Here is a 26945-nt window from a genome sequence, read left to right on the forward strand (position 1 = left end):
TCTCCTCACCCCGGGGCTGCGGTGGGCTGTCGTTTCTCCGTGTTCCTACCCGAAGCTGGTGTGGGCCGTCATGACATCTGTTTCCCATCTTTGTGGATGTTGCTTTTGAAAAGCAAGTGAGGAACTGACTGAGGGAGGATGGGTGCTGCTTCCACGCCAAACTTTGGGATGCACCGTCAGGTGGTGAGTATATCTGAGCTCCCAGTGAGGCTCAGACCCCACCGGGCCCCTGTCGGGGCCACGTGTGTAGGTCCAGACCCTGCTCAGCCGCCTCCTGGCCGAGCAGCCTCAGGCAAGTGGCTTCCCCCTCTGGACCTCAGTTTTCCCATCTGTAGAATGGAGGTGATGGCCCGTCCTTCCTCCCGCAGGGGTGGTCATGGCACAGGCAGGGGGACGTGTTTTTTGCAGTTTCCAGCTGAGTTTTTGCAGGCGTGAGTGGTTTCTGAGGCGTCTCTGGGGCTTGGATAAGATGATGATGGGCACAGAGGAGCGGCCCCTCCTCGCAGGCTGGGCGTTGGGGTGGGGGTCCTTGACTCTGAGGAACCTGAGGTCTAATCCCGACATCCACATGTATGAGGGACAAAGGCGCAACAGACATTCTCAGGGACTTGTCAGTTTGGAAGCAAACCCCATCCCGCCTGGTATGGGTGCCCTAACCTGCCGTGTGGCACAGGGATCAGATCCCTTTACAGAGGGAAGGAACTGAGGCTCTGAGAGGCAGGGCAAGGAGACCAAGGCCACCGGGCCCAACAGGGGCAGGGCCAGCACTTGAACCTGGGTCGTGGCTCCCAGTGTCACGCTCTTTGCCCTGAACCATGTGGTCTTCAGCCCCCCACTCCCATCCCCAGGCTTAGTGCCTCTGCCATGAGCCTCTCCTGCAGTGGGATGTTAGGGGCCATTGTCTAGTCCTGAAGCTCTCATTTCTCCACAATTCCACCATTACACATTCATTTCTTTGGCCCTAAAGATTTTATGTCTCTTGAGTCTTAAGTGCTGAGGCTTTTACACACCCCACCTGACTTCCTTTGGGTCTGTCTTGGTTTTGCGGAAGCATACCTGCTATAAAGTATATTCTGGACACTTTTTAAAAGTCATGTCTTTAAAGTTCCCCAAGGGCAGCTCTGCCCAGGTCCCAAGTAGGCGTGCTAAAATCTGTGCCACTCTGGCTGCAGTTCTGACGTCCTCCTGTGTCTCTAGGCCCGTGGTGTGCCGGAGTCAGCTCTTTCTGGCTCATCAGGAATTCTGCCAGCCGGGTGTTAACACTTTGGTAGCTTGAGATAGGCCATGGCGGGAGTATTTACACTGTGGAAATTGGCAAATGCTGCAGCTACAGATCAGGTTGGTTTTTTCTTCCTGAGAGCAGGGGAGTTGTGGAGGGTTGCATACCTTACTGGCATCTCCTTACTGGCAACTCCCTGCCATACGCCCATGTGTCTCCCTTTCCTTGGAGAGGTCAAGTACCTTCGAACGTGTCTGTTGAATTTTCACTTCTCATTATGACACTTTTTTATTTCTGCGAGCTCTGTCTGGTTCTTTTCCCAGTTGGCTGTGTCATTCTTTAATAGCTTCCTGTCCTTTGCAGAACCTTTCCGTCCTGAGGTTTATTTCTTTAAACAAGGTGAGCACAGTGGATTTATTATCCATCTAATCCTCGCAGAATCCCGAGACTGAAGTCGTCACTTCTCCTGGTTCTCCTCCAGCTCTCTTCATTCCTGGTGGACCTGGCGCCCTTGCCCACTGACCACCACCCTTATGGAGCCCATGATCGGGGTGGGGAGTTCCCCAAGCCCAGGAGGAAGATGCCCTTGTCCAGAAAGCCTTGCATTCGTCACATCTGAGGGCATTATAGACAGAACCACCTTGAGCCAAGGTCACAGGCTGAAGTGCCCAGACCCACTGGGGCCATGGCCTTTCGGACCAGGACTTCTCGGGGAGGTCCTCATTCCCTCCCTTTCCTGCTCAGCGCCAGGACTGCCTTCCTTGTAATTCCCAGGGTTGGAGGAGGGAGCCCTTTCTGGGTCACCTGAAAGTGTCATCTCATGGGGGTCCGGCTCCATGGGGGAGGGTTTACTGTTAGACTCCCCATCTTGGGCGGGCCTGGGGCAGAAACCTCCCTCCCCCCTCCCGCCCAAGTGTCTGCATCGGTAGAAACCCCTTGGATGGCATGGTCTAGGCATGGACATTTATTTTATTTATTTATTTTGTCCAACATTTGGTGGCAGGCCATTGCGGGACCCTGACCCCTGGCCCTCCCCACGCCCACACCATGGTGCGCGGCCCCGGCAGTTCTGTGGCCTCCAACCTCCCCACACCAGAGGGACCAGAGTCAGGACAGAACCCACGGCTCCAGGGCATCTGGCTCAGGGAGGGGACCCGGCATCTCACGATTTCTTCCTGCAGGGGCGGGTTGCTGTCAGGCCGGGCACCAAGGTTTAAAACATCCTGTATGTGTTCTTGTCCAACCGGTCCCACGACCCCTTTCCCCAATCCTGCCAGATATTTCCCTGGGAGGGACCCCACTGCTCACGTAAACAGCGGAGGTGTTTTCCCAGGGAGGCCAGCCCGGGCACTGGTCCTTGACCACCATCGAGAGCGCTCGCCACGGACTTGGAAGAATATATTTTGGGTCTTTGCATGCGGCTGAGCACTGGGCAAAGAAATAAACTTGGGCTGTAACGGGAAAGAGGGGGTCTGCCTCACGGGGCCGTCCATGCTCACTTCTCGGTCATTTCATGGTGCCCCCGGGGCTTCCTGGAGCTGGGGAGGCGGCTTCAAGCTTCTTGGCCAAAGGAGTCCACGCAGGCGTGGTCTCACCAGCCTCAGGGTCACGGAGAGGAGCCATAGCCCCAGGCATGGGGCTGGATGGAAGTATTAGGAGCATCAGGGACTCCCCCAGCTGTGAAGCAAGTCTTGTCCTGCAAAGATTTGCAGATGAGCAAAAGGGGTTTCAGAGAGGTGGAGTCACTTGCTGGAGACAACACAGCAGCCCGCCAGGACTCGGACCCAGGCCGCCCAACCCATGGCCGCCCCCGGTGCCCACCCGACCTGCCCTTTGAGGGCAGCAGGAAGATCTGGGTTCCCCTTGCCCGAGCCCCCGGGCTGCCTCCTCTGGTCCACACTAGTCCACGCGCCGCTGAGTCCCCAGCCCTGGGCCGTGGTGTCAGGCTCTAGGCTCCCTGCAGGTGTGCCTCACGCCAGCCAGCACACCTCGAGCCTTGCGCGTCTGGTCCCAGTGCCCGAGCACCCTGGTCCTGGAAGCAGCCTCAGGACCCAGCTCCTGGACCTGCTTCTTCGCAGCTTCCAGCCACTTTGATAAGCTCCCTGCGCCAAGCCCCATGGGGCTCTGACCTGCTGCTTCATGGTGAGTATCGTGGGCCAAATGGCAGCTCCAAAAGCCGTCCTCCTGGAATCTGCAAATGGGACCTTATTCGGAAGAAGGGTCTTGGCAGATGTACGTAAGTTACTGATCTCTGCACCAGAGCATCCTGGATGCGTGTGGACACTAAATCCAATGACAGGCGTCTTTGGAAGAGAAAAGAGAGGGAAACTTGACACACGGAGCCACACAGGGGAGAAGGCTTGTGCAGATGGGCGCAGAGGTGGGGGTGATATGGCCACAAGCCCAGGAAGGCCTGGGGTCCCCGGCGGCCCCTCCCCTGGAGCCTCTGGAGGGAGCGCGGCCCTGCCCACACCTTGATCACAGACTTCTCGCTCCAGAACTGGAAGGGAATGAATTTGTGTTGTTAAAGCTGCCCAGTCTGTGGCCGTTGGCTGCAGCCTGCCCTGGATGCTCACAGTGAACGTGCAGAGTGTGAACCTCTGGGCTCCAAGGTGAGGACAGTGGCAGGATCACCCTCACGGGCCTGTCGTGGGGTTAAGTGAGTTGATACGCACAGATGCCTGAAGCAGGGCCTGGCACGTAGCGAGCGCCCGGTGGGGCCCAGCCTCCTCTCCCCCCACCCCGTCATCATCATTGTTAGGGGACTTCATCCGCTCGTGCAGTGGACACATGCAGCATTTATGCTGCCCCGACGTGGGCAGCAGGGCCAGTGAGCTGGGAGGCTCCGGACAGGACTCGCCTGCCTGCTGGGGCCACATAGACAAGGCCTGTGCGGTGACACTGAGGCCCCGGGGAGAGGCTCGCTCTTCTGGTTGTGGGGGTCATGGGCGCCTCTGCATCAGAGATGGAGAGATGAGCTGGAGTTCTCCCAGCAGGTGTGGCCCTTCTCTCGCGGTGAGGCAGGAGCCCCACGTCTCACTGGGGACCAAGGCTGGCGCTGGATGAGTGCGTTTGGGCCACGGAGGATTTTTTTCCTAAAAATCAGTCCCAAGTGACTTTGACTCCGTTGCCTTTTGCCAAAACCCTGCAGTGATCCCATGAGCTGTGTACACTCTGAGGCTGGTGACGGGACCTGGGGCTCAGAGCCCAGCGCAGACCTGAGTCAGCCCCATACCGAGCCCCGAGTGCCAGCCACACACACCCCCTGCCGTGGCCTGGCTCCCTTCTGCCAGGGCCCCCGGAATTGTGGAAAGGTGAAGTGGGACCTTAACCTGGGGGCCCAGCGTGGGCTCCAAGCCCCCGGGGGTCCCCTTGAGACGGCTGGTGGACTGAGGACCCCACTGCCGTAGGGCGGCTCTGTCTGAGGGGAATGTTGTGTTTCTGTGCTTTTTGTTGCAATGGGGAACCCCAGTTATCTCGGGTGATTGGGAAGTCTGCTGGTGTTACCTGCATCTTAGGTGGGGAAACGTGTTATCGCCACATTGATGCTATTCGCTCAGTAAAGGGAATCTCTTAAACACGAAAGGTAAGGGGAACACAGAAAACTAGAGAGTTGTTGGGATGTGTGTGGTCTCACCCACGATTAAGAGTGTGTATGGCCCGCATGTGAACCCGGGTTCCCACACCCGCCAGCTGCAAGATGCCAGGCCCTGACTTTCCACCCCCAACTTTATTGAGGAGTAATTGACAAATATAATTGTGTATATTTAAAGTCTACGCTGTGATGACTTGATTTACATAGACACCGTGGAATGGTTACCCAGATCAAGGTAATTAACTCACCCGTCACCTCACACAGTTAACTCTGTGTGTGTGTGTGTGTGTGTGTGTGTGCGCGCGCGCGCGCACGCGTGCACGTGCTGAGAACACTTTGATCTCTCAACACCTTTCAAGTATACGATACCATATTAGTAACTAGAGTCACCCTGCTGTTCATTAGGTCCTCAAAACTTAATCTTATAAGTGAAAGCTGGTACCCTCTGACCTGTCTCCCCATTCTCATCCCCCCACCCAGCTCCTGGCAAACACCGTTCTACTCCACACCGTTTCTATGAAATCAGCATTTTTTTAATTCTACATATAAGTGATACCATGCAATGCTTGTCTCTGACCCGTTTCACGTAGCAGAATGTCCTCCAGTTCATCCATGTTGTCACAAATGACAGGATTTCCTTCCTTTTTATGGGTGAATAATACTGCGCTGTATATGTCTACACTCTCTTGATCTATTCATCCGTCCAAGGACACTCAGGTTGTTTCTGTGTCTTGGCTGTCGTGAGTAACGCTGAGTGAACGTGGGGGTGCTGATGTGAACGTGCTGATGTCATTTCCTGGGGATAACTACCCAGAGGTGGGATGCCTGGATCATTCGATGGCTCTAGTTTTAATTTTCTGAGGAACCTAGGCGGTGACTTAATCTCTCAAGCCTCAGTGTTCCCCCTCTGTGAAAGGGGGGCAGTGGTCCTGCTTTTCCCATAGAGCTCGTTGGAGTCAGTTCTCGAAGCTCTTAGCTTGTGCAGTTCCTGGTGGGGCAGCACTCAGGGGCCCTCAGCTGCCCAGTCCTGTCATTCAGACACGCTGGACCAGAAATGACTTGTCCAAGTTCACAGCAGCTTAGTGGGGGCGGGGGGCTGGACTCGAATGCAGCGTTACCTCGAGTCCTCTCACATTAGGATAAAGGCAGTGCTGACCCAGGGAACCCGGAGGGTGGCCGGGTCCAGACAGAGGTGTGTCCTGACCCCACAGAGATGCCCAGAGGGGACCATCTTCACCATCATCTCCTCATCTCTGCTTGGGCACCCCAGGGACACCGAGTACGTCCACTCAGTCGAAGGGCCTGGGCTCTCAGTTGTGCAAGGTCTTCTCTGGCTCAGGCCGCTCTGAGGCCCCTCGGCTACCCCTCTGAGAACTTCCCAGGTGTTGTGGGATCGGGGACCTCCCTCCAGGCACCCTCCCGGCCGTTTATCATTCCCTTGGGACCTGGGGGAGCCCTCTCGGCCCCGCAGCTTGCTTCGATCATCTGGAAGGAGGGGATTCTAGCAGTGCCTCAAAGCATCGTCAGAGGAGCCATGAGGTGACAGGCAGAAGCAGCTGCCCCGTAAACTGTTGTGGTCCCCGAAGGTGAAAACGGTTTTCAGCCCCAAACATCTGCCCACGCTGACCAAGGACCTCTCCCCTCTCTCTAGACGAAAATTCACGGGGTTGGATTTGTAAAAATCCACGCGCCCTGGAACGTGCTGTGCAGAGAGGCTGAGTTTTTGAAACTGAAGATGCCGACGAAGAAGGTGAGTGGTGACGTCCCTACTCCACAGGGGTCGTTTCAGGGCTGCCCGGCAGGAGAACGTCATCGGGAGGGTCTGAGTTGTTACGAAAGCCCAAGGGAGCTTCAGCCCCCCCACGCCCGGGAGGGCAGGAGGCCTCCCGTGTCCTGCGGGCGGAGAGTATAACCCGCTCCCCCAGAGATGCCCCAGGAGCCCGGGAACTTCTCATAGATACAAACACAGTGAAACTTCCCGCTCTGACCGTTCGTACTTTCAGTATTTCAGCTAATTTATCAGACTCATCTTAATCCCATTTCCTCGCTTGCTGGGGCTTTTCTTCTTAATCTCTGACAACTTCAGGCTGGGAAGCGGTCTGCCAGTGCGTCCAAGGAGCTTAGCGAGGCGTCGGGTTTACTTTTGTCCTTGGGGAGGAAAGCAGGGGGGACGAAGCTGTTCTCGGGAGTGAGTCAGCTCCCAGCTTCTCAAAGCCTCCAGAATCCTTTGGATTACCTCTTTTTAAACAAAAGTGAAGCTGGGGGAAGTTCTCTGGAATGTCCTAGAATTGCCCTTTTGGCTGGGATCTCCCGAAACTCTGAGCTTTCAGGCTCATCTAGAAACGTGGACGTGGAGGGGGCATCGTGGCCCATCCCCGCCCCCTGTTCCCAGGCCGGGCCGTCTCTGTGGCAGGGGGCTAGTTCCCTGCCCGTCTCAGAATAGATTCCCAGAGTCATGGCTCAGCAGATGACATGCGTCCCCCTTCCCTGCCTCGCCCGCAGCTGTATCACATTAATGAGACCCGTGGCCTCCTGAAAAAGATCAACTCTGTGCTCCAGAAGATGACGGACCCCATCCAGCCCAAGGTGGCGGAGCACAGACCCCAGACCACGAAGAGGCTCTCCTATCCCTTCTCCCGGGAGAAGAAGCACCTGTGAGTGGGGCCCCCTCCCGCTTGCCCTTCCCGAGGGCCACCGCTGTGTGGTGATTCCAACCCGTGTTGGACTTGGTCCTCCGAGGCCAGAGGGAGTTCCCCCACCCCCAGTGAAGGGGGATTTCAGCCCCTGGAGCATATTCGCATAAGAGCTTGTGCTTCCTGAGCACAGAAGAGGCCCTGGAAATAATTTCCAAGGTCATTATTAACTGAGGAGTTAAGGGGACAACAAGTCTTGTCCTGCTGGGTGACACTTGGGAAAACTAGCTTGAGCCCATGTGAGGGAAGGCCTGGGCCTGGGATCAAAGCCCCAAAGCAGTGGTCTGGGTACCCTCCCCCCACCCCGCTCTGTCCCTCTTGGGATGTGTCCCGAGGAGTCGGGTCTGGTTAGCTGCACCTCCGGAAGGTTGCCGAGCTCTGGGCGCCAGGAACCAAGAAGCAGCCCCAGCTGGAGTCCTGAGGCGCCGGACTCGCGGCCAGCGCGGCTGCCTGGCAGGGCTGCACCCATTCTGGAACCTTCCCTCCTCCCCTGCTACTGAGGGACAGTGAGGCGTAGCCACCTGGGTCAGCGGCAGCTGCAAGGCCTCCGTGGGGCTTCACTGGGCAGAGCTGGAGCGAGGGCAGGGGTGGGAATAGAAAGCTTGGAGTCTGGGAATCCTGTGGGGATAGGATGACGAGTTCTAGGGGATGGGAGGCTCCTGGACACCCCTGGTCCCACAAGACGTGAAGAGCCTCCGCTCTGAACTGGGGCTTCCGCCCTGGCCAGGGCATTAGTCACAGGGCCCCGGGACCACATGCCTCACTCGCTGTTTCCCGATCCTCCGGGGGATAAGACAGAAGAGAGAAGGGAGTGGCTCCGGCCCAACTCCTCCCACCAGCGCCAGGACCCGGGCCCCCGCGCATTAGAGGGAGACGCCCTCTTTCCATGACCCCCAGGGCCCTGGCCACCTCCCTTGGCACCCCCTGCCTTGCCAGGCTTGGCTCACCTCCAGGCTCTGGGCCACCCCCAACCCCGAGCCCCCCCCCCCACCGGCTGTACGCTGAGTGTGTTGGGAATCGAATAACATGTTCCAGAGACATCCCTCTGCCCTCAGGAAGCCTTAGGAAATCTCTGTATGGCCCAGGACTTCAGGACGGAAACCATTTGGAAATTATAGGGAGACTGTCTTAAATAGTAAAGTGTCCGATGGTGGGATCACCCCAGGAGTGCTGCAGCAGAGACTAAAATCTGCCCCCGAGGGTGTCATTGGAAGGAAAAGGGATCCTTGGCGAGGGAGGTCTGACCACAGTTGCCCCTGGGGTCACTTCCCACCCACGGGGGTCTCCCAGCCTCCCCGAGGGGTGAGAGGATGTACAGACTCTTCCAAATGCCCGGGGTCGGATCACACCCGGCGTGCGGACAGAGCTTCGTCGATTTCACGGTCACCGTTCACGGGGGTAGTGTGGTCCCCCAAGGCCTCGGAAACCGGGAGCGCTGACTCCAGTGAGCTGTGTCTCTTTTTGTTCCCAAAATTTCAACAGATTTGACCTGTCTGACAAGGATTCCTTTTTCGACAGCAAAACCCGGAGCACGATAGTAAGTATCGCTCCCTCGTGGGAATCCATAGCTCCCCAGCAAGGTGGCCCCGGGAAACGGGATGATAATTTCATTTCAGCGGAGCTCCTCTGGGTGGAAGGGGCTCTAATTGTCTGTGACAGAAATAATTAGAATAATAAAACCAGCGGGCGGCGAGGGGCCCGGGGGTGGCGGGGGTGGAGCAGCAGGGAAGAAGCGGAGGGATTCCAGAAGCGCTGGGTTATTTCCAAACGTTCCCGCATCTTTGCAGTTCCCAGCTCGCCTCTCCAGCCTCCTTGCCACTTGCCCCTGGTGGAATCTGTACGTCCCCATCTCTCTGGGGCTTTGTGAGCAGGCAGGCCTGGCAGGAGGGATGGGGTGATGCAGGCAAAGGGACGAGGGTTTGGGTAGATTTCCAGAGCCCCGCCAGACGAGCAAACTGTGGCTTGAAATCTGACCAGGCCGCCCTGCCCTACACCAGGTATTGGTTTAACGTTTATCCGTCGGCCGCCACGTTGTCCACCAGCCAAGCTGGGCTGTGCACGGCTCAGGACCCAATTTCTGTCTGAACAAGTATTAACCTCTCAGCCAAGCTGCCGCTTCTCTCTCTTCCTGGCCCAGAAAGCCCAGCCTGGCGAGGAGAGGGGCGGGGCTGGCAGGAGGCGGCCGCTGGGCCTCGAGCAGATAACCGCCCCTCACAGCCACATCCTGAGACGGGCGGGCACCCAGGCACAGGACAGCGAGTGGTGTAGGCTGCCTTGGCGTGGGGGGCTCGGGCCACTGCCTGGACAGACAGAGCCCGGGCCCATCAACCCTGTGTCCCCTCCCAGCCTCGCGACTCGCAAACGGGACGAGGTGGTGTCCTGCCCAAAGGGCAGCCGTGCGCCCACACCAAGGGTAACCTGGATGCAGCGCCGGGAACGTAGCCGCTGCTGTGGTTTTCATTATTGACCGTGTTACTGATGAAACTAGCAATTAAGTCTCATAATTTATAATAAACAATGAGGAACTCGTTTATGCAAAAACGTCAGCAGCCAATGTAGCTCGAGGCTGACGTGTGGTCCAGGAGAGGTAAGTTCTCCCTCTTGGAAACCGACCGCTCAGGAGAACCAGACGCAGCTGAACCTGAACGGTTTCTCTTTTTGTCTGTCATTTTGGGGTGGGAGAGAATTGGAATGGCCAGCTGGGGGAACTGAGGCACGCGCTGCATTTCCATATGTATGTGCGCCCCAGTTTTTACACGATCTGGAGCCACCGGGACGCTCCTGGAAGCACAGGGCTGGGTGCAGATTCGTAAATTCATTCTCTTTTTTTTTTTTTTACTTTTTTCACTTTATTGTTTTATTTTATTTTACTTTTTTGGCCACACCATGTGGCTTGCGGGATCTTAGTTCCCCGACCAGGGATCGAACCCGGGCCCCTGGCAGTGGAAGTGCGGAGTCCTAACCACTGGACTGCCAGGGAAGTCCCCGTAAATTCACTCTTGCTGTCGGGGTGGTGGCCTGGGGTTGGGGTCATATGTGAATGGAAGCTCTAGGCCCTCTCTCGTGGAGAATCCACTTTAAAATTGAGCTCAGACCAGGATCCCCAAGTCACAGAAGGCAATTCTATCCGAGCCAGTAAGTGTTACTGAACGATCCATGACTCCGATTACCTCTGCAGGGGGAGCGGGGGGGGGGGGGGCGCTCTCTCCCAGAGACCCTGAAGGCCTGTTTGTAAAACACCAATGCTCCAGAGAAACTCTTTGGTGACTCAAAACTTTGCCCTTGGTTAGTTGGACCCTGTGGTCTTGAGACCCAACGTCCTTCTAGACAAAGATATAACAGTCCCTCCTGTCTCCTTTCCTGTGCTGCTAGCATATCGGGGCAGCCCAGTGTGCAGGCGGGTAGGAGTCGGGATCAGCAAGGAACAATGGGGAAGGACCTGAGGTGCTGGTCTTAGGACTTGGATTTTCAGCCTGTAGGCACTAGGGAGCCATGGATGGTTGTGGACCAAGGTCCTAGAAAGATCACTGCCAGTGGCCAGTCGTGGAAGGGCAGATGGAGGGTGGGTGTGGGATCACAGGGGTGGTTGTGAAGGGGGGCTGTGGCTGCACGTGGAAGGGAGGAGGTGGTTATGGGAGAATCAGCAAGGTCAGGATGAGGCCACTGATTAGATTCAAGAGATGCCAGGGAGAGAGCCAGCTAACGGGGTCATCCATCCATTCACTCATTCATCAGTCAGTTACTGAGCACGTGGTGTCTGCCCAAGATGGGCAGGAGGTGAGGGAGGCAACAGGCACAGGTCAGGGGAGGAGTAATCCGGGACAGGAGAGCAGAGTTAGGGAACTGCCTGGAGGTCCAGTGGTTATAGGACTGGGCGCTTTCACCGCCAGGGCCCATGTTCATCCCTGGCCAGGGAACTGCGATCCTTCAAGCCGAGTGGGGCGGCCAAAAAAGAGAGAGAGAGAGAGAGCGAAGTTAGAAGGCAGAGCAACAGGGACGGCGGCTGCCCGGTGACCTGTTCGTTAAGGTGGCTCTGTCGCCATTTAGCTCTCAGGGGAGAAGCACTTCTGGCAAAAGGAACAGCCGTGGTGAAGGCCCTGCGGCCTCAGGAGAGGGCTGGCGAGTGAGGGGGCAGCCCGGGGGCCAGGCTGCTGGGACAGGGCTGGGCGGACGGAGAGGGGGAGAGAAGGCCAGATGGCCCAGGGCCTGGGGGACCGGAGGGTGGGACCTCGGGGGAGTCTCGAGGGGTTAGAGTGCCCTGACCCACGCGTCTATGGCACAGGGCCAACTCTTTTCACCCCATTTTGTGGGTGGAGAAACTGAGGCACGGGGCACGAGGTAGTTAGCGCAAGACCACACGGCTACAAGGACGCAGACCCAGGCAGGCAGACCCCCAAGCCGGGGCTCCTGAGGCGGCGAAGTGAAGTGTTTTGTTCGTAAGAGGGGCACAGGTTTCTAGAACATTCAGGGCCACACCCGAGAGTGGTCGTGTCAGCGGAGTCCTCATGCCTCTGCATTCCAGCTCACCTCTCAGCCAAAAGGGGCGGAAACCCACCAGCAGAGGGCACAGGACCCCCGTACTCCTGCGCCCAAGCGCAGCGTGGGCCCTCCGAGGTGACCTTGTCCCCAAGAACGCCAATCCTGACCGCATCCTTGGGGCACGCAGGAGGCTGGCACTGGTAACGGTCGCCACCTCCCTTCCCGGGGACCCGTGATGGTGTAGCTCTGGTCCCCCCCTTGTCTCCACAACAGGTCTACGAAATCCTGAAGAGAACGACGTGTACCAAAGCCAAGTACAGCATGGGTAAGGGCGTGCCTGGGCTCGAGCTCAGCGCTCCTCTCGCGGCGCAATCTTGCCGCTCCATCTTCTCCGTGGGAGGCGGGTGGCCGCCTGGGGATTTTAGAGGGTTTTGATTTAAGGCTGGTGTAACAGTCTCAGGCAGGAGGGCCGTTCCGGGACCAAGGGGCGGTTTTACGACCCTTTTAAGCACGAAAGGATCCTCCTCCCTGGCTTGAGGCATCTGTGGCGGCCTGTGGAGCCTCTCAGCGCAGAGGCGGTAAATCCTGGCTGCTGGAAACTGGAGGGTGACCGAGGGGTTCCGACCCTCTCTTGACCTGCACAGTCCAGGAGGAGGTAGTTAGGGTTCCAGCCGGGGCAGCAGCCAGACACACACACAGTCTAGAAGGTGCCCCACCCGGGCCGCGGCCTTGCTGGAAGGGGTGCCCCTCGACGTGTGCCCTTAGGCGGAACCTGCCGCAAAACTGGCCCCGCTGGGCTCCTCGGGTACCGGTTTACAGACCACCTCAACCACAGGTGCAAAACCTTCTCGATTAAAGCGTGCAGAGGGAAGCATCCCCCCCCCCCCCACCGGCCCCGCGCCCCGCCATGCAGGTCCCTTGCCCACCGCCGCAGGCTGAGTTTGCTAAACGTTTGCAAAACGTTTCAGGGCAAAGTGAGGCCTTTTCCCGGTCTTTCCCCCCTTCCTGTTGAGCCGCTTTATGCCCCGCTGAGAGCGGAGCTCATGGCACAATCCTTCATGCTCTGGAAGCATCTGAAGCTCTGAGCCTGTGGTTCAGGAGAGATGCCCCGCCTATTGGCTTCCCGGGAGGGAAGGAAGCGAAGTACAGGAGGACTCAGATGCTCGCAGCTGAAGTCTGGGGCAGGCCCAGGATGCAGCGGGGCAGGGGGGAACGACACCTCCATGCTCAGCCAGGCTGCCCAGGGTGGCCAGTGGTCAGTCACGGGCCCACCCTCTGGGCCTGAAATTTCTAAGCCCGTGTACTAAGTCGTGGCAGGGGACACACTTTCAGGAGTCGAGAGGAGGCCAGGAAAACTGTCCCCGATGGAGCAAGGTCCTCCAGGGGGGCCCCAGCCACCAGAAGTGGGGAGAAGCCTGGGTCTAGTCCCAGCGATGCATCTCAGAAGTCAGTCTCCCTTTAGCGCCCCCGTGGGGTCCCTTCTGGTGGAGACTCGTGCGGTCGCTGTGAAGGTTTGCAGAGAGTCCAGGGTCTGGCCCTTCTCAGCTGAGCTGATCCCTGCCCCGGGCCATGCTGTGGCCAGTTCCCTGGCAGCGCTGGTTCCCAGAGCCAGTGATGAAGCAGAGAGATGGGGGGCCTTCTCTGCACCCCATTTCACACTGGCCTTGTCTGAGAGCCCTCCTGACCTCCAGATTCATGGATGGGTTCAGTCCCCCACGAGCCTCTGTGCCAGGAAGGTCCCTGCCCTCAGGGAGCTTCCATTCCGGAGGATGGAAACAGATGAGAGCTGACAAGGTAAACCAGAAGACAATCTTGCAGGCTGAGGGAGATGGGGAGTGATGGGGGATGTAGAACCAGTGATCAGAGGTCCTTCTGATGAGATGACATTGGAGGGGTGAGGCTTCCGGGTAGAGGGCGCACCTGTGGCAGCACAGTGTTGTGAGCATTCTAGGGGCAGTGGGGGGGCCCAGTGAATCTGAATCCGGCCCCTTGTTCATTTTTTACTGCAGCTGAACTTTCCACTCATGGGGCTTTGGCCACGAGCTCCCACCTGGCTCCGGTTTGGATTTCTAAGTGTCCCTAGGTGCCCTGACCATTCCAGATCACTAGCTGGGGAGATGGTCTATTTTTAAGTGGATTTCAGGGAGTGCCTTTCCCGCCAGTGTCACAGCAGAGTAGTCAAGAGTGGGCTGGCCAGGCCACTGAAAAATCTGACCCCCTTACCACCTAGAAAGCCTCTTCATCCAGGCAGAGGGCTCTGTGACCAGCAAAGGGCTTCGTGGAAGCTCCTGGGCAGCCCTGGCCCCCAAGGATGTGTGCGAAGCAAGATCAGATCTCTGGGAAGCCCCAGACCCATGCGTGGCCGGGCTCTGCCTTACCCCCTCACGACGCTGTCTTCTGGGGCTGGGTGCCCGAGCCCACACCTCTGGATTCTAGGAGGTGCAGGTGTGGTTATTTTTATCCTGCTCCCAGCGCGGGGCTTCAGGCAGCAAACAAGGGGCCCGGCCATCGTTCCCCTGCCCCCAGGAGTGCTGGACTGTGAGTGAGCGCTTTGCCCCCCAAATGCAGCTTTGATCCTTTCAGGCCCTTTTGCATGTAACTAATAGCCGGATGTATAAACAGGGCAAGGAGAGGGAAGAAAGAAGGACTCTGCCCTTTTAAGTAAAAGGCGAAAATGTGGTAAATACGGTAAGTGCCTCTGCCCCCGCGTGGGGCACGCAGGCCTCCTCTCTGGCTTTTCCAATCAACCTAAAATCTAATTCCAAATTGTATGTGTGTTTTCTGACACCATCAATTTTTCCATCCATATTTTTCCCATGATTCAGCTTTTCTAACCACTTACAATCCCCCTTCCTCACCTGCAGGTTTGCCCTCCAGCAGGCGGGGGTAGCTGGTGAATCGCAGGTTTGGGGGTACCTCCTTCCTCCCAGATGTAACTTCCTCTCGGGGTTTCCTCTGTGTCTTCCTAATTCTGCCAATAGAGCATGTTTTTATCATCTCCTAGTCGAACCCGGGGAGGAAACCCCAGAAAGGTGGTCGGGCTCTGTGCAACCAGGTGTGGCTCGCTTTGAGAAAATTCTCGGTGATTGAGACAGCCCTGGGACCGCTCTGATTGAACACGGAGCCGTTGGAGACCGGCCTGGTCCGTAATCCTCTCTCTGCCTTTGTTTTCAAGGCATCACAAGCCTGCTGGCCAATGGCGTTTACTCGGCAGCCTACCCACTGCACGATGTAAGTAACCTTGACAAACATAGTTCATCTCTGCGCGTCATTTGATTCTCCAAACCCCGAGGGACCTCTCGTTATCCTGTGGTCGAGGCTTCCTGCTTTGGCGCTCCTGTGAATGTCAGCCGCTCCCGGCCTTTCCTGGTTCCCCAGGTGGGGACCAGAGTCACACACAGAGCCATCTATGCTTACTAAATCATTCCACCAAGACAGGGGCACTTGTGGCAGAAACTCTGCACGGCCATATCTGAACTTCACGGCCAGCTGGTCCACAAGAAGTTTCCCTGGCTCCGTCTCCCCTACCCCACCCCACCCGGGCTCTGGCAGAATGACCAGAGAGCTCTGTTTTGTATCTATTTCTGCAGAGCAAGTGGCCAGTTTCCTGAGCCGAATCTCCAAATCCCACTGGTATCCCCCTGACAAATATAGCCTGTGGCCACGGCCGCGTTGTCTTGGCTTGGGATAGAGAGAGAGAAGATTCTCTTCTTATTGTCTCTATGGAAACAAGGACTAGAGTTCAACAGGGCACTGGGGATGGGCCATGGGGCCTGAGCAGTGTGGGAACTCCGGACAGAGGATCTCTGGAACTTTCCAAATGTGCGTTACTGCAAAGGCTAGGAGAGAGAGAGGACAGGCATGGGGGCCCGGGGACCCAGATTCTAGTCCTGGCCGCTCACGCCTCTGTGACCTTGAGCAGAGGCAGCCCCTGTCCTCTCTGAGCCCCAGTGCCCCCATCTGCAAGTTAGAAATAATACCTGCCCTGTCCAGTTGCCAGGGCTGCAGAGGGTGTTAGCAGGAATTCAGAAACAGAAGGGCTTTCAGTAAGACGCTGGACGAACGGGGGGTGGGGCCAGACAGCAAAGGGCTGTCCACCCGGACCGTAGCCTCAGAGGGAAGGATGCTCAGACGACCTGCCGCAGTCCCCCGTCACTCACTGTAAGGATGTGGGCTCGACTGATCCCGTTTTCCCACCTCTGTGCCTCTGTTCATGCTGTTCCTTCTGTCTGCAGTGCTCTTCCCTCCTCCTCTGCCTGGACGACCCCTCCCCAGGGCCAACAAAGCATCCCCATGGAGCCTTCCCTTCCCCGCCTCCCCGGCACGGTTGAGTCTTCCCCTCTGGACCTCCATGCTCCCTGTCCCACAAAGACAACACTGTTGGGCCGCCGTTCATTACGCTGCATCTCGTGGAAGCCTCTGCATCTAGTAGGCACTCAATAAATGCAGCGCGGGGTTAAGTCCAGGTGTCTTGGTGATTGGCCTGTTGCGGGATGAATGCTTCGAGGGAAGACTCAGACCCCGCAGGTCCCAGCGGGCGCTTCCGGCTTCTCCCTGGAAGGCGCCTCGCTCATCCGTCCCATCTGTGCCGCTCAGGTTTGCTCAGCCCTACTTGGCCTTTGAGCTGTCACTCCTGCCAAGACGTCAGGGACAGAAGCCGAAACGTTTCAGGGCCTCCCTGCCTGTTTGATTCAGCCCTTTAAGTCTTGAAAGGGAAAGGGGAAAGGTCCACATTCCTGAGCACCTACTGTACGCAAAGAACTGTGTCTAGCAGGAGCTTTATCTCCTTTAATCCGGTGCAAACACGGAGGCTCAGAGAGCTTTAGTGACTCGCCCAAGTTCACACAGCCCCTGTGGAGGAGCTGGGCCAGAAGCCAGCCCTGGCTAACAACAGGCTACTCCACCCCTGGCTGCACCACCCCTGCGTCCTCCCCTGGAGGCCGATGCACCCCTTTTCTCAGGCTTCGCTGCCACCTTTGTCTTAGGAATCAATTCTAGCAGCAGTTTAAACCGATGAGTCCAAGACTTCCACTGAGCCCCCAAAAAGCACCTCCAAGATCCTCATGTTAGAAGCTCCTTGCGCACCATCGTCTTTGTCCCTTACACAGCAGTAGGGAAGCCCGCCACGCGGGGTTTGTTCCCACTTTACAGACGGGGAAACTGAGGCTGCGGCTGCTCAAGCAACTTGCCCACGTGCACACGGCCAAGGAGTGGAGCCCAGATCCTCTGGCTCTGCTTCCAGGCTCTTTCCAGCGGGATGATGGATCTATCTCGGTCATCTCGAGGGAATATGAGATCTTACATCCATGAATTTTCCATACAGCTGATGCACACACACCCCCCGTTAAGTACCAAAGCTGATGCTCAAATATCTGGGGAGATAAATCCTCTGAAGCTAGCCCTGTGGACCCCACGCCTTAAACAGAGGATGCCGGCTGTCGCGAGGCTGCACCTGGCCTCTGGCAGGCAGCAGGCCCCTTCCACGCGTGTGCGCTTCTCGCCATCTGCCTCTCACCCCTGAGCTGTCCTGGGTCGCATCTCAGGGCGTGGCCCAGAGCATCCCACCCTCTCCAGGGCCTTGTTTGCTGCGTTCACTTACTCACTCATTCATTCAACGAGAGCATCTGCCGGGCCAGGGGCCGGGGTCATTGCCAAGCAGACAGCAGCCTGTTAGGACGGCACATAGGGGAAGAGCCTTCTACTCCATAACTAGCGTTCGAATCCGGAGAAGGACTTGGCGTTTCAGCCACTGCTGGGTGGCTTTTTGGCTTCCTTCCTGGTTGGCATCTGACTCCTTCAAGGTCACCGGCTAGCTGACCTCTACAGAAATGAGGTGCTGCTGGAATCGTGGGCCCATCTTAGACAAGAGGGAAAACTCTGGGAAGGGGATAGGTTGGGTTGGGTGGAGAGGGCCCCTGAAGACCCGGGGGGGGGGAGTTTGGTTAAACTGCTCCCAGAGCATCTTCATGCAAAGACCACAGGAATCGGTTGCCCAGCTGGTGGTCAAGTTCTCCCCGCCTGGAGGGGGCTGGCGGGGCCGGAAGGGGGGTCACGGAAGGAGCTGGTGAGAGGAGCGGGCACCAGGCAGACCTCCCAGAGCCCTCAGGGCTTTATCTGCCCGGCAGTCCTCAGGACCGGTTGGCCAGGCTTCTAGTCATCAGTGTCACCCGTTGGAATACTGGGCTAGCTTTCCACCTTTAGACACTCCTTCTCTTCCATTGGATTTGGAGACCTGGATCCAAGCCCCAGGTCTGACCGGATTTTTCTGTCTCTCCCAGGAATGTCAGTTTGCTCCTCTGAGCCTCGGTGTTCCCATCTGTAGAATGGGAGCATTGGACTCACCGATCTGTACACACTGGGATCATCTAACTCATGGTCCCTCCTGGGACACTTGAGAGGAAAGGGGCCACCACCCTAGTGGGGCCTGGGATGAGACGCCAGGACCCTCCTGGCAGAGTGGGATGCATGTTCACCCTGTGGACAATCCCTCCAGCCCCTGAAGCCCCCTTTCCTCTGTGTCACCAGTTCCAAGGACCTGACCGCATTCCCATCCTGGACGTCGTCTCTGTGTCGAGGGGAAGGCGCTTCGGGCTTTCCCGGGACACTTTTTATCCTAGGAGGAGGGGGCCTGGGCGCCCTTCCGCACTGTGTGAAGTTCTGTCCTGGGACTAGCTCACCTGCGTAGTGGGGGCAGCTGGAGTGCATGTCTGGAAAGGTTACAGGACAGTAAGACACCTTTCTCTCTTTACAGGGAGACTATGAAGGGGAGAACGTGGAGTTCAACGACAGGAAGGTATGTGCTACAGAGCCGGGAGACCGCTCCTTGGGGTCTGGGGGTCTGGGGGCCAGCGGGGGACAGGGCTCGGGGGTCACGGCACTGCAGCCCCACATCTGAGTGAGCAGGTTGGTGAACTCACCTCGTTGGACTGTTTTCCTCTCTGATTCTCAAAAGCATCCTTGGCAGGTTGAGCGTGTGAAGGGAAGGGACGTGCCCCCCGCCTGCCCTTCCTTCCTGCACTGACCTGGGCAGCTTCAAACCCATGTCTCACTGGATCGGTCAGAACCTCCAGGGCTCTTTGCCGACCTTTGGCCTAATCCTGCCTGGCTTCCGGGAGAGTAACTCTGGGAGCCACGGGGCCAGCACCTGGAGTGCACCAGCCCCCAGCAGCACACGGGAACACGATGGACGGTGGTCAAGCCAGTTTCTCCAACTCACTTGACCTGGAACCCTTTTTAATGGGAAAGTTATGGAGCTGGTGTCCCATGAGACACACTTTGGGAAATGTCTAGTGATCCTTTATTCTTCAGTGGTTCTCCCTAATTCCACCCACCCAGGCTCTCAGGAAGCTCTAGTCCTGCACCCACCCCACATCCACGCCACCACAGCCAGTTCTCCTTCCCTCGCGTGCCCACACCCGGATCCCAGCCTCCCTGCCTCCACATGAGCCTATCCCAGCTCCCCAACAAGCCCTGCCCTCCCTCACCTCAGGGAGCAGCCCTCCCTGGGCTCTGCGTTCCTTTCAGCCCCCTTTGTCCCATCTCTTGCTCCCCAGGAACGGATCCTTCCAAGGTGCCGGGTAGGGATGTTTCCCTGAGAACCTCACAATGGAGGCCTTGTCCCAAATTGCAAGGCCCAGGAGACTCTGCGTGTGGAATGCTCTGTTCCCACCTCCCTCCAGCCCCCCACATGTGTTTTTAAGCCTCCGGTACTTGATACAACTTGCCTGCCCGCCCGCCCGGGAATCCAGCTGAAGATGCTATCTGATTTAGCGCAAAAATTACATATTTGGTTATTTTTAGTGTAACATCTGGCATTCGTCTGAGAGCCCGTGACTTGCAGATCTCCTCCATCCCGTCCACGGGCCTGCCCTGCACCAAGCCTGGCCTCAGAGCCCAGCCCCCTTCGTCCCTCTGCAGCCCTCTGCCACTGCCTGATGCCCTTCCTCCACAGAGACCCTCTTCTGGCCGTTCAGCCTCCAGGGCCCAGGCCCCTCCGCCCTAATCTCCCACCCTCTTCCCCATGCTGCAGCCGCACTGCCGCCTTTCTAATCTAAAGACAACTTGGCCGATGGTCGCGTCAGTGCCAAGACTGCCTCATTCAGTTATTACTCAGGAACGATTTACTGGGCACTATAGTGTGCCGGCCCAGCAGACAGCTCCAGGTTTATCCAGACCCAAAAGCTCTCTGCCTGGAATGCGGCCCACTTTCCACCCCGCTCTCCTCACTTAACGTTATGTCCCAGCCATGAATACAAAGACTGGTCCATGATCAGGGAGTATTGGACGAGTGGATGGACGGATGGGTGGGTGGATGGGTGGACAGATGGACTGACAGATAGATGGACGGGTGGATGGATGGATGGATGGAGGGAGGGAGGGAGGGATGGATGATGAGTAGTGGTGGGTGGATGGAAGGAAGGAAAGAAGGAAGGGAGGAAGGGGAAATGCCCCAGATACATGTTTGTGTGCTAACTCAGAGAACTCTTTCTCCCGTGGTCGCTGCATCTAAAGTGATCTGGTTCTGAGTATTTTGCTTTCACAGTGACAATATCTGTGGCATCCCGTCAGTGGCAGGAGCCCCAAGTGCCCGAGGACAGAAGGGGGGACGTAGCCAAGCAAGGCCCTGGTCCTGTGCTGAGCTGGCAGAGCAGGGGTGCAGTAGGGATATTTCAGCAGAGGCAGGCCTGGGCCAGGGCTGAGCAAGGCCATAGCTATTGGCCTGATCTTCGGGCCACAAACGCTCGGGGCCTTGGGGCCAAGCGCTCCTTCCTCCAGGATTGGGGGGCGGGAGGGTTACTCCAGGTGTGGATTGAGGTGGCCTCACTCCTGTACTGCACTGAGAGCCACGGGGCCCTGGCCCAGCATTCATTCATTCATTCATTCATTCAACAATTACTTACTGGAAACCTGTTATCTGGCCTGTTTGAGAAGCTGGGGAAGACACAGACCAGACAAACCTGGCCTCCGTCCTAGGGGGAGACAGCAAGGGTTGAGTACATACACAGTAATTAAGGACAGCGTCAGCGCTGTGATGGACCTGCCCAGCCACATGGGCCCAGGTGGGAGGTCTGGGCAGGAGAGATGCCAGCGGAGGGAACCAGGATCCCTCTGAGGTCCAGGTGCTGGAAGGCTCCCGGGGTCACAGTGACCAGAGCCACCGGTGCCCAGCTGACCTGCCCCAGGGCCCCCGACACCTCCCACCTGCTCACAGACTGAGGGGCCCCCAGAGTTCTGCCAGCCATAGCCGGGAAATCTGATGCTTCGTTTCCTTACGCTGACAGCTACAGGGTGATTGACGTTCTCTTCTTGGCAGGAAGAAAAGTCCACCGAGGTAAAGTGGTTTATGTAGAAAGCTGGAGTGTGCCCCATCTGCCACATCTCTCAGGGGATGGTGGCTTTTGCCTGCTGTGGCCAGTCCCAGCGGGGAGGCCCGGGAACAGGGTGACCAGCATGATGAGGACAAGCCGTCCAGAGCGTCTGTCCGTGCCTCCCCTCCCCCGCGGCAATCTCCACTCCCTCCCTTTCCATCCCAGGGTCTCTGCCCTCATTCCTCCCCACTCCCTCCCTCCCTCCCATCTTGCTGCTCTGATGCTCCCCCAGCTGGTCTATGGTGTAAATTTCAGCTTTCTTTTTTTTTTACATCTTTATTGGAGTATAATTGCTTTACAATGGTGTGTTAGTTTCTGCTTTATAACAAAGTGAATCAGTTATATATATATATATATATCCCCATATCTCCTCCCTCTTGCGTCTCCCTCCCTCCCACCCTCCCTACCCCACCCCTCTAGGTGGTCACAAAGCACCGAGCTGATCTCCCTGTGCTATGCGGCTGCTTCCCACTAACTACCTTCCGTTTGGTAGTGTATATTTGTCCATGCCGCTCTCTCGCTTTGTCCCAGCTCACCCTTCCCCCTCCCCATATCCTCAAGTCCGTTCTCTAGTAGGTCTGTGTCTTTATTCCTGTCTTACCCCTAGGTTCTTCAGGACATTTTTTTCCCTTAGATTCCATATATATGTGTTAGCATATGGTATTTATCTTTCTCTTTCTGACTCACTTCACTCTGTATGACAGACTCTAGGTCCATCCACCTCGTTACAAATAGCTCAATTTCGTTTCTTTTCATGGCTGAGTAATGTTCCACTGTATATATGTGCCACATCTTTATCCATTCAGCTGAGGGGAGGAAGCTGCCCGGTTGGTGACTGGTGACGGCGCTTTGCTTTTCCAGAGGTGCTGCATGATCTCATCAGAACTGGCCCAGGCCTCTCCTTTAGAGAGTGAAACTGTAGAGGATTTTCCTCCTTTTCTGCGTAATCAGACACATGGCACATAACAAGCCCCCAGCACTTCGCTTCACAAAGCATGAGCCCATCTGCGTCCCCTCCGTGACCTGGGAGGAAGGACAGACTCCTTCAGTATCAAGGAGGTGATGGAGCTCAGAGGGGAGGGAGTCTGCCCTGGATGCCCAGCGGGGCTCAGATCACCCACTCGGGACGCTGCCCAGGACACCGACTCCAGACCCAGCAGAGCCACCGTCCTAGCAGGGCAGCACGGCTCCAATTCCTGGACCCCTTCTCCTCTGAGATGGGGGGAGGCCCTGGGCATCCCAGTTCCTTACCCAGAAGCTACAGAGGCTCCCCCACCAGCAGCTAGACTTGCCATTAAGTCTTTCAGAACTTGGCATCATGCTGAACACATCCTGCTTGTGCCACTTACAGAGAGACTTAAAATCTAAGGAAAGCTACTCTTGTGAAGACCAGAACGGGCAAAACCCAGGATTCTGACAGCAAGGTTCGCTCATCATTTGTTAAGAAGGCCTTTAGCTTCTCTATGTGATTCTCCTCCCTGTTTTTTCCTCCCTACTTATTTTGTCCCTGTGTGCTGACTTTTGATGAAACACAGCACCTCTGTTCTCCTATTATTTTCAGAGCTGCAGAAGGAGAGAGGAAATGGCAACGTTTGCTAGAAGGTCATTTCTAGGGACCCCTGACTCTCTGGTCTGGGGAAGCTGACCCCGTCCCCGCAAGCCTCTTAGACATTTTTAATTTTCAGAGACTCAGTTGAAGGCATCTTTGTGCATAGAAATCCATCCCATCAGCTCTGGATCTTCCAAGTCAGTGGGGAGAATGTAACATTAGCTCAGGCTGCTATGACAAAATACCAGACTTAAACAGAAGACATTTATGTCTCACAGTTCTGGAGGCTGGAAGTCCCAGACAAGGTGCCGGCAGGGTTGGGTTCTGGTGCAGGCTCTCCTCCTGGCTTGCGGACAGCCGTCTTCTCACTGTGTCCTCACACGGCCTTTCCTCCGTGTGTGCACAGGAGAAAAGAAAGCTCTGGTGTCTCTTCCTCTTCTTCTAAGGACACCAGTCCTGTCAGGTCAAAACCCTGCCCTCATGACCTCATTTAACCTTAATTATTTCCGGAAAGACGCAGCCTCCAAATACAGTCATGTTGGGGGCTAAGGCTTCAACCTGTGAATCTGGGGGGACACATTCAGTCCATAGTCTAGAGTATTTTGGGCGATGATATAAAAGGCTGTGTTTGGGGGTCACAGCAGAATCTGTATATAGGAGACCCCCAAGTTTTTAAGTCCAAATATTAAGAAAAAGAAAAAGGATGCCAGCCAAGCTTCGGTGTACAGGAGAGACCTGGGGCCCATGGTGAGTTCTCACGGGCGTCCCCCACCCCTGCTTCCTGCCAGCAGAGATGGGCAGCCGAGGCCCTGGGTTCCCAGCTGGGGCCCAGCTCCCCTCCAGCCAGCAGTGTCACCGTAGGCTTTGAGTTAAGGTTGGTAAAGCATTAATTACCCACATGCATGGGATTTCTTTATTAAAACCAGCAGTCCTAACCCAGCGTCTTCCCGAGGACACCCTATACCCACGCGTGCATACAAGGCTTCCAATCGCCAAGCTCGTTGCCATCCTGCCCAGAGCCTGGGGCATGATGGAGTGTGTAGATTTCATTTATTTCACTAAGCTGTGTTCATCAGACAGCCCATCTCAGGAGACACACATCGCGCTCTCTTTGCGTCCCGTGAAACTTTTAAAAATCGTACCACTGGTATTTCTCTGCTGCAAAGCCTGGTGGGTCTGTCTTTCTACAAAGAAAGTGAGGTGTCTGACAGCCATTTGAGATCAATTCCAGATCAAATCGTGAGCAGTGAGGACTCTATAATGATGCCAGAAGTTTCTTTCCCATCCCCCCTGTCACCTAAAAACATAAGTCTAGGGCTTCCCTGGTGGCGCAGTGGTTGAGGGTCCACCTGCCGATGCAGGGGACACGGGTTCGTGCCCCGGTCCGGGAAGATCCCACATGCCGTGGAGCGGCTGGGCCCATGAGCCATGGCCGCTGAGCCTGAGCGTCCGGAGCCTGTGCTCCGCAACGGGAGAGGCCACAACAGTGAGAGGCCCGCGTACCGCAAAAAAAATAAAAATAAAAAAAATAAGCCTATTCCTCCTTGGAGAGCCCGCCACCACCCGTGGCTTCTTCAAGGCCCTTACCAGAGCTGAAAGTTTTGACCCATTTTCTCGTGTCCATCTCCCTGACCAGAACGGGAACTCCAGGGCTCAGGGCTGTGTCTGCCGTGCTCAGCTCAGAACTCGGCGTCCACCACGGTACCCAGCACAGGGCTGACCCTCTGTACGTGTTTGTTGAATGAATGAATGACGTAGCTGTGAGCAGACACCTCAGTCCAGCGGGGGCCCAGCAGCTCTGTGTTCTGGGGAGCAACCTGGGAGCGCTACATTTTCCCCAGCCCTTCACCACTTCCTCTCTCCCAGCTCCTGTACGAAGAGTGGGCGAGTTACGGGGTCTTCTACAAGTACCAGCCCATCGACCTGGTCAGGTGAGAGGGGACGCTGGGGGCAGGCCTGATCGGATAGATGTCCCTGTGCATTTCGACTGTGCTGAGTGTGCGGTGCATGGGGGCCTGTTTGAACTTGAAGAGTTTGTGTAGGAAAGCCAAGGTCTCCCAGCAGGACGGGAGCCTGACTGAGCCAGTTAGATAGCAGTTTATTCAAATTCACTGCGGGACGGGCTCTTATCTGTCATATTCACTGTCTCCCCCTAAATTCACAGTCCAGCTTGACCCAGCCAGGCATCTCGTGTGATTTCTTTCTGTGTTGAAAGGAAGGAAAGAGCTGCCTGGGAATTTGTAAGAATTGCCCCTCTGGGCAATGCGTCATCTCCTGAGGGGACCTCCATCCCGGGGCAGGAAGGGGCGAACAGATCAGGCAATGGGGACACGCAGACCAGCGCTCAGCCCATCAAGGAGCCAGAAACGCTTAACATACAGCGTGACTGGTTCTCTTGGTGCCTCGGGGCTGGAGTTTTTTCCTGTTCTTGGGCTGAACGGGGCTGGAACAGAGCTGACAGCCTCCGGGCGACATGGTGTCCTTCAGCGTGGGCATCACAGGCGGAAATGTGCCCACCTTCGGGGCACAGTAGAGAAGTGCTGCCATAGGGAAAGCAGAGAGCACCCCAAACCTGACCTGGCTCGGGGGCCCCCAGTCTCTGCTTCTTTGGTTGAGAGAATCAGGGGCCCCCCGATGAGCTGCTCCTCGCTCGGGGGGAGGGGGTACGGTGTAATTTATTCCCCCTGATGTGGATTGAGAGCGTGTCTCTGTTTGGCTTTGCCCTGCGGTGCAGGAAGTATTTTGGGGAGAAGATTGGCCTGTACTTCGCCTGGCTGGGCGTCTACACCCAGATGCTCATCCCCGCCTCCATGGTCGGGATCATCGTGTTCCTCTACGGATGGGCCACCGTCGATGAGAACATCCCCAGGTAGGCGGGCAGCCCCTCTCTCCGAGCACATCCTCATCTTACTAAGGAGCCGCGTTCCTATTGCTGCAGGAAGCGAACTCCCTGGGACTCGGGCCCCTCACCCCAACCCCTGCCCCGCCATGCACCCGCTCAGTGCCCCCGGAAAGTCACAGGCCAGGCCAGGCGGTGTCAGAAAGAGAGCCGCCCAGTCCAAAGGATGTAATAGCCATCGGAGCGTGTGGGCGGCCTTTGCAGACACGATCGCCCCCGGAGACACTTTATTGTCGAGAGGCAGACATAAAATAAACATCCAACTCCTTTCCGTTCTTTGAAGCTTTTTTTCCCATTTAGTTCTCGGTCATTATGTGACAAGAAAATTGACCGCTTCCCTGTGTGGTCAGGAAATGAGACGGATGTGACCGTTTGGAGACCCCGGGGCAGCGCACTCAGCCAGCCAGGCCCTGTGTCCGTGCCGCGTCCCCTGGCCTCGCGGCTTTGGGAGATGTTGCAACAGGACCGTCATGAGAGCTGATCGGGTGCAACCGGCCCCGGTCTCTGAACGCAGGGCTGATAGCACTGCTACTGTTCACCAAGGGGTAGGCCAGGCGTGGGGGGCTCTTGGAAGGAGGCCAGGACCCCAGAGACAGCCCGGCGTCGTGCCGGGTGTGGTTCTCCCAAAATGGCAGCCAGACGTTAGTCAAGCAGCGGGAGTTTGAGGACACCGTCTCCCCTCTTTTCTAGTGGTTTCCTAGACTTGCTAATACCGACCCAGGGATAACTGATTGTGTTATGAGTTCAGGATTTCAAGCCTAACTTCCATCAGGAACAGTGTGCCGATGGGCAAAACACTGGATAGAAAAGTGGACGCCCCTGGCCCTGCCTCTTGGGGGCTGGCGGTCTGTCGGGGACAGTCCCGGTACATCAGCTCAGTTTACGTTTCTTACGGCTCAGCCCAGTGTCTCTGAAGCAGAGCTGTGGTTTAGACAATCCATCCGTGGCTCTGATCAGGAAAGAGCCGGTGAAGGAGTCTTACTTGGTGGAGAAACTGACTCCTTAGGACTCAGCGGTGCAGAAAGGCCACATCCAGTGATTCTGTGCAAGCGATTTGTGAATACATGAATAACACCTAAACTATTCCACCCACCCGGAATCAGAACGTTAAAGGAATCCGGCTGTGTCCCTCCAGGGTTATTT

The 26945-nt window shown here is 56.7% G+C and overlaps 1 protein-coding gene across 2 annotated transcripts in view; it reads left to right on the top strand.

Moving 5' to 3' along the window:
* Window positions 1-26945, top strand: part of ANO1 (anoctamin 1) — a gene marked incomplete at both ends in the record, with an annotated part of 160308 nt that overhangs the window by 86808 nt on the left and 46555 nt on the right. The window contains 9 exons of one of the 2 annotated variants that reach the window (XM_082845375.1): window positions 6466-6564; window positions 7317-7468; window positions 8990-9044; window positions 12260-12311; window positions 14609-14674; window positions 15162-15217; window positions 18738-18779; window positions 24770-24834; window positions 25638-25772. In XM_082845375.1, the coding sequence (XP_082701501.1) occupies window positions 6466-6564; window positions 7317-7468; window positions 8990-9044; window positions 12260-12311; window positions 14609-14674; window positions 15162-15217; window positions 18738-18779; window positions 24770-24834; window positions 25638-25772 (722 nt within the window). The remainder of the gene's footprint in view (window positions 1-6465; window positions 6565-7316; window positions 7469-8989; window positions 9045-12259; window positions 12312-14608; window positions 14675-15161; window positions 15218-18737; window positions 18780-24769; window positions 24835-25637; window positions 25773-26945) is intronic. The other variant, XM_082845376.1, reaches the window with a different exon arrangement.

This window comes from Leucopleurus acutus (genome assembly GCF_964270905.1).
Source record: "Leucopleurus acutus genome assembly, chromosome: 8".
Classification (NCBI taxonomy): domain Eukaryota; kingdom Metazoa; phylum Chordata; class Mammalia; order Artiodactyla; family Delphinidae; genus Leucopleurus; species Leucopleurus acutus.